This window comes from Phyllobates terribilis, unplaced genomic scaffold (genome assembly GCF_046119375.1).
Source record: "Phyllobates terribilis strain yellow unplaced genomic scaffold, ASM4611937v1 Scaffold_11__3_contigs__length_659146591, whole genome shotgun sequence".
Lineage (NCBI taxonomy): Eukaryota > Metazoa > Chordata > Amphibia > Anura > Dendrobatidae > Phyllobates > Phyllobates terribilis.
Genome location: NW_027362771.1, coordinates 108,266,084 through 108,273,113, shown reverse-complemented (window position 1 = coordinate 108,273,113; position 7,030 = coordinate 108,266,084). Strand labels below are relative to the sequence as shown.

Sequence of the window (7,030 nt, the reverse complement as noted above, 5' to 3'; positions counted from 1 at the left end):
AGGAAATTAACTTTTTTCCTCCCAGCAGCCTCCAGATTTGTCACCGCTCAGTATATAGCCAGCCGTTAGTAAGTGCCGGGATGTGGTTACAGACTCTGCTCACTGTATACTGAGTGGTGATTTAAAGCCAGAGGCTGCCAGGAGGAATAAAGTTATTTTCCTCCCAGCAGCTGGGCTTTCAGTGCGGCTTCAGAATGCTAGTAACCCGCAGATATAGGGTCATTTATATGATCTTTTTCAACAGAGCGCTTCTCACAGTGTAATACAAAGCAACCTAAAGATACACCCCCAGAGAATCCTGTGAGTCAAGTCCCCTCAGTAAAGACTATAAAAAGTAGCATTAAGTAAGGAACCGTATGGTGGATTTAAGAAACAAAAAGAGGGAGCAGTGGATAAAAGAAGAGCAAAAAGTGCCCACTTTTGACTCAATGACGGGTCCTTTTTTTAAAGCACCACTCCAGTGTTTTTTTTTATTGCAGTGATAGAGTGGTGCCACTAATGTAAGTTCCCTGCCCCTAGTGTTATACTAACCAGCTGCCATCTTCATCTGTTCTCAGTGCCGTTTCGGTCGGTCTCCAGCAGTTTGTGACCTGCCAGATCACGCCAGTGTTTGCTGGACGATGCAGAAGTCATTGCTCAATGTAGGTCTATGAGAACCAGAATGAGGCCAGAACCAGGCTCTCATAGACTTATATTGAGAGCTTGTGACCGTTACCTCTGACTTCCAGTCAGTCAGAAGCTGTGGTGAAAGGATGGTGGCGCAGGACCGGAGAGGCACTGGGAAGAGCAGAAGATGGCGGCGGGCAAGTATAATGCTAGGGTCAGGGAACTTATATTAACAGCACCACGCCAGCGCTGAAATAAAAAAAACACTGGAGTGGTGCTTTAAATTGCAGTCTACCTCTAGTTCCTGTGCATGAGAAGGCCGTGGATTTGGTCTCTAATTAGACCGCAGATGATAAATATACCACTCAGTGGACGCTAGTGCCATTACACTGTGTAAATTGCTGGTTACAACCACACGTCATGCACACACATACACGCTTCATGTTAACCCTTCTATGTGGTCATCTATCTTTTTGGCTAAAAAGGGGTTAAGGAGTCAAGAGCTCCTCCTGATCCTTTAGAAACAAAAATGACCCAATACAAGAAAACACATTGACTAAAAGGAAATAAAATATTTTCGATATTTTATTTTTTCTGAGGATATATTGTACACCAAATATCCCATTGGCAGTAAAGCGCATTCAATGTGTTTTAAGCCAAACAGTCACTTTGTTTAAACAAACACAAATATAAAGTAAAAATAAAAACCACAAAATAATGAACTGCATGTTTATAACATACAAAATCCATGCCTACTCAGTAGGTAACTACGACATTCCATCTCTTGAATATATATTTATAAATTTACATTTGAATTACAAAAATAGACTTTGAGTTTTTGCTTACATTCTACATAAATGAAGCTGTGCTTCAGTTTCCGCTCTGTACCTTTTCAGGTCTTTTTATACATTCTTTTAAGAATTCCCTTTCACCTTAAGGCTAGATGCAATGCATCAATACACGTGTCAAGACATCAGCAAGGCTTCACAAAAAGGCACCAAGTTACTGGAAACTAGATAAAACTTTTTCTTGACGTATGTGAGTACCATCTGATGATATTTACAAAACCAAAAAAAAACAAAAAAGAACGGAAAAAGGATAAACAAAACGTTACTTTTACACATGCTCGAATACATAAGTGCTGATCCTCAAATAAGTTGAAGCCATGGTAGCATTATCACTAGATACCATTTACAAACGGCGTCCCTATTAATTCCAAATAATACCACATGAATATGCAAAGGGGAAAATTTTTAAAAAAAATCACATCAAGAGTACCAAAAAAAGAAAACAAAAAAAAGCATAAAAAACGTAAACAAAAACTTTGCACGTATACAATATACATTATGTATAGAGTAAAAATCCCTTTATGCAAATAAAAGTTGATCTTTGAAAGGATCATGTTGAAATTATTTCAATTATTCATGCAAATTAAGTCTTTGAAAACAATGGGAAATTAAAATGGCAGTTTCTTAGGCATTTGAAGCTTATCGGTTTACAATGGCCTTTCGTTTTTGCTAGACAGTCTGTCATCAATAACTTCCCACTCAGAGACCAAGCTTTGGAAGTCTTCAGTTTGTGCCTATTCATTTTTTGCACATGTCCTATCATATTCTCAGCAGATTTCAATTGTCCTTGGAGAATATGTTACTGACATATCAGAAAGTGCTGAGGACACAGGTGAACTGAAGGAATTGGTGACTATTGAAGATGGGAAGCTAGTAATACCTTGAACCTGGAAGGTGGTGGTAACAGATGGGTATGTAACGGCTGTGGAAGGAGATGGGAAAGAGCTGTGGACTGGTGATGGGTAGGAAGAGGACACTGGGGATGAGTAAGATGTTGGCACTGGAGATGGGTAAGATGTTGAAGCTGATGGGGAGTAGGAAGAAATGGGAGAAGCAACAGACACTGGTGTCACTTTATCAGTCTTTTTGTCCTTTTGCCTCAAGTGAATTTTAGTGTGCCTCTTTCGCTCATCACTTCTTGCAAATTTCCTACCACAAATGTCACAGGCAAATGGCTTCTCCCCTGTATGTGTACGGATATGGGTTGTTAAGTGGTCACTTCTGCTGAAATTCCTCATGCAGATACGACACTGGAAGGGCTTCTGCCCGGTGTGAATTCGGATGTGCCTTGTCAGTTCATCAGACCTAGAGAACCTTCTGTCACAAGACTCAACTGGACAAGCATAGGGTCTTTCATGAGGAGGGGTCTTACTGGGGCGATTGGGGTATTTCCTCATTCTGCTTGGCTTGATGAGCTGAGATTGATAAGTACTGTTGTTACTGAGACTCTTGAGTTCTTGTGAAACAGTCTGGGTAGCAAAGGCCTTGATGGTAGAAAGGGGGGTGAGAGAAGGCTGGTGGGGTCTGCTCTCCAGTGCTTGGAAAGGTTTCTGCTCTGGAGCTACCAGGCTGACATCTCCCTGTTGCTGTGGAAACAGGTAGTCTGGGATCATTGGCACCTGGAAACTGGTCTTTGTGACAGGATATGCAGGGGGTGGATATTGGATTGAAGTCGAAGCATTCTGAAAAGACTGAGATGACTGGTCAGAGAAGATGTCTGTGCTTGAGTTAGGAAAGGTTGGTGCTGCAGAATAAATTGGGCTGCTGTCACTTGACTGGACGGAGCAGCTCAGAGGAGGACTCTGGGAAGAAGATGATGCTGAGGATGGTGAAGGTGAAGGTGTTGAAGAGGTGGGTGGATTCGCCATCCCCACCAGTCCACTGACCAGGCTGAACAGAGGCTCTGGCCATAAGGTGTTACTGCTGTTAGGAGCAGGCTCCAGGGAGAAGCGACCAGTGTAGGTCAGAGATGGCAGCCTGGTGGTCTGGTTGGCAAAGCTAGTCTCGATGGCAGATTTCTCAGCGTTCAGAGACATTTCAGAGAAGGCATCTGAAATAAACACATAAAGAAGAGCAGTGATTAGAGATGACAGCCATAGAGGTGTCCTGCAGGTCTAGCTGTAGCATCTCCACTGTCTGCAATGTTCCTGGCAGGCCCTGTGCACAAACACTGCAGGGTCTGACGCAAACAGAATCCCCTGCTCCAGTGCTTAGTATGCAGCGCGCAGCTCTGCCCAGTCACATGCAGAAAGCCATCGATCTCCCCGGTCCCCCAGATGAATGGAGATGCATGCACACACACAAATCAGCCGACGCTATGCGCAGAATACAGAGCGCTCCGATCAGCGATGCTCTGCAGACGCAGCTCTGACAGGTGGCCATGCAATGCTGCTGCTGCTTACCTGCTGCTAGGTGGTCGAAATTCTCGGCCCCCTCCCCGGGGGAGTTGAATCCGCTGCCCTCGGGGACTGTAGCGCCCAGGAACTGGGATCCCCCTGAGTTGAGCAGCATCATCTCTTCCAGCTTAGGGTAGTTATCCATGGTGGGAGAATGAGGGAATGAGCCGAACGGGTCAGAGATCTGCAGAGGTGAGATGAGCATCTCTGCTTTGGCAGCTGCCATCAGGTCCTCGGGGATCCCTAGAGAAGCTGCCTGTGCATGCACACTGGGGAGGACGGCTGCTCTCCCCGGCTCTGGGCTGTGGGCTGGGGACACTGTGTGTTATGGTGCTGATAATCAGTATTGTTGTTGTGCTCTTGGCGGCTGCTGCTGGGGTTGTCGCCGGTTCTGCAGTCGCTGCCCCCGCACGGCTCCCCCAGTCCTGCCTGCTGGAATCTCTCGCGGCTCCCCGGGATCCGCTCCTATATAAAGGGTTCGTAGCAGCCTGCCCCCGCCCACTCCGTGACGTACATGGCCATATATGGAGTGCAGGAAGCCCTTATTTGGAGGGAAGCTGGAGGACCCGTGACGTTGACTAGGAAGGGGGAAGACTGAGCATGGAACTCCGTGTAATCCTATGGAATATCCGACAGCTACAGGCAATCCCGTGCTAGGGAGAACCCTGCACAGGACCCCCATTGGGGTAAAGGAAAGCGGGCACGGGTGCAGCCGGTCACCGCGTAGCGGAACCCGACAGCGGGCACTCGGGCACCACCTCCTCCCCGCCCCCCCTGCCACCTTCCGGAAATCCCGGCCGGTGATTCCATGTAAGGCGCTGCCCATGTAAGGCGCGGTTCCGGCGGGGTTCCTTCCTGCGCCTTATAAGGCCTTTCCGAAGCTGCTCCGTCTCTTTCTGTTTCACACGGAAAAAAAAAGTGCTGATGAGGAGCTGGAAAGAGCGGCGGGGATGGAGGAGGCTGCAGTGACGGCGCCCAGACTACAGGGGCATCCCAGGCCCGCAGCGGCTGTCTGCCAGCATGTCCTCACCCTCCGTGCCCACAGCGTGCAGGAGCGGCCGGTGCGCGGCGCTATCATATGGGATATGCATGCTGCACAGTGTCTGACCGCAGGGGCTGAATACAGCATGTGCCACATGGAGGGTATACATGCCAGTATGCCACATGGAGGGTATACATGCCAGTATGCCACATGGAGGGTATACATGCCAGTATGCCACATGGAGGGTATATATGCCACATGGAGGGTATGCATGCCAGTATGCCACATGGAGGGTATGCATGCCAGTATGCCACATGGAGGGTGTGCATGCCAGTATGCCACATGGAGGGTGTGCATGCCAGTATGCCACATGGAGGGTATACATGCCAGTATGCCACATGGAGGGTATATATGCCACATGAAGGGTATACATGCCAGTATGCCACATGGAGGGTATGCATGCCAGTATGCCACATGGAGGGTATATATGCCACATGAAGGGTATACATGCCAGTATGCCACATGAAGGGTATACATGCCAGTATGCCACATGAAGGGTATACATGCCAGTATGCCACATGGAGGGTATATATGCCACATGAAGGGTATACATGCCAGTATGCCACATGAAGGGTATACATGCCAGTATGCCACATGAAGGGTATGCATGCCAGTATGCCACATGAAGGGTATACATGCCAGTATGCCACATGAAGGGTATACATGCCAGTATGCCACATGAAGGGTATACATGCCAGTATGCCACATGGAGGGTATGCATGCCAGTATGCCACATGAAGGGTATGCATGCCAGTATGCCACATGGAGGGTATGCATGCCAGTATGCCACATGTAGGGTATACATGCCACATGGAGGGTATACATGCCAATATGCCACATGAAGGGTATACATGCCAGTATGTTACATGGCGGGTATACATGCTAATATGCCACACGGAGAGTATACATGCCACTATGCCACATGAAGGGTGTGCATGCCAGTATGCCACGTGAAGGGTATAAATGCAAATATGCCACATGAAGGTTATACATGCCGGTATGCAGCATTATTATTTATTTATATAGCGCCATTGATTCCATGGTGCTGTACACAACAAGGGGTTACATACAAAATGCAGATATCACTTACAGTAGATGAGCTAACAATGATAGACTGGTACAGAGGGAAGAGGACCCTGCCCTTGCGGGCTTACATTCTACAGTATGGGGAGGGAGACGGTAGGTTGGGGGCTTGCAGCAGCTCTGGTGGTGATGCGGCAGCTTGGTCATTGCAGGTTGTAAGCTTTCTAGAAGAGATGGGTTTTCAGGTTCCGTCTGGAGAATCCGAATGTGGCGGATAATCGTACGTGTTGAGGCACAGAATTCCATAGCATGAAGGATATTCGGGAGAAGTCTTGGAGGTGATTGGGTGAGGAACGAATAAGTGTGGAGAAGAGAAGGAGGTCTTGGGAAGACCGGAGATTACGTGAGGAAATATATCGGGAGATTATTTCAGAGATGTACGGAGGAGAAAGATTATGGATGGCTTTGTAAATGAGTGTTAGTAGTTTGAACTGGATACGCTGGGTAATTGGGAACCAGTGAAGAGATTTGCAAAGAGGGGTAGCAGAGGAGTAGTGAGAAGAGAAATGAACTAGGCGGGCAGCAGAGTTAAGGACAGACTGGAGAGGTGCAAGAGTGTTAGCAGGTAGGCCACAGAGGAGGGTGTTGCAGTAGTTAAGGCAGGAGATGATGAGGCCATGCACAAGCACTTTAGTAGACTGGTTGAGGAAGCAATGGATTCTGGAAATATTTTTGAGCTGTAGGTGATAGTAGGTGGTGAGGGTTTGGATGTGTGGTTTGAAGGACAGAGTCGAGGGTTACGCTGAGGCAGCGGATTTCTGGTACGGGGGGAAAAAGTGATGTCATTTATTGAGATAGATCAGATGGGGAAGATACGCAAGATGGAGGAAAGATGAGTTCAGATTTGTCCACATTGAGTTTGAGGAAGCGAGACGAGAAGGAGGATATGTCTGATAGACATACTGGGATTCTGGACAACAGAGGCGACGTTTGGGCTAGAAAGGTAGATCTGAGTGTCATCGGCATACAAATGGTACTGGAAACCATGGGACTTTATGAGCTGTCCCAGGCCAAGGATATAGATGGAGAAGAGTAGGGGTCCTAGGATGGAGCCG

At 47.5% G+C, this 7,030-nt stretch overlaps 1 protein-coding gene across 1 annotated transcript; it reads right to left on the bottom strand.

The window, feature by feature from the left end:
- Positions 1-1,394: 1,394 nt before the first annotated feature.
- On the bottom strand, positions 1,395-4,324 carry EGR1 (early growth response 1). Its single transcript, XM_073651443.1, has 2 exons — positions 3,857-4,324; positions 1,395-3,504 (listed from the first exon to the last, which is right to left on the bottom strand). Exons 1-2 carry the CDS (start codon positions 4,074-4,076, stop codon positions 2,222-2,224), a joined length of 1,503 nt encoding a protein of 500 aa, XP_073507544.1. The 5' UTR covers positions 4,077-4,324; the 3' UTR covers positions 1,395-2,221.
- Between the last annotated feature and the right edge of the window lie 2,706 nt (positions 4,325-7,030).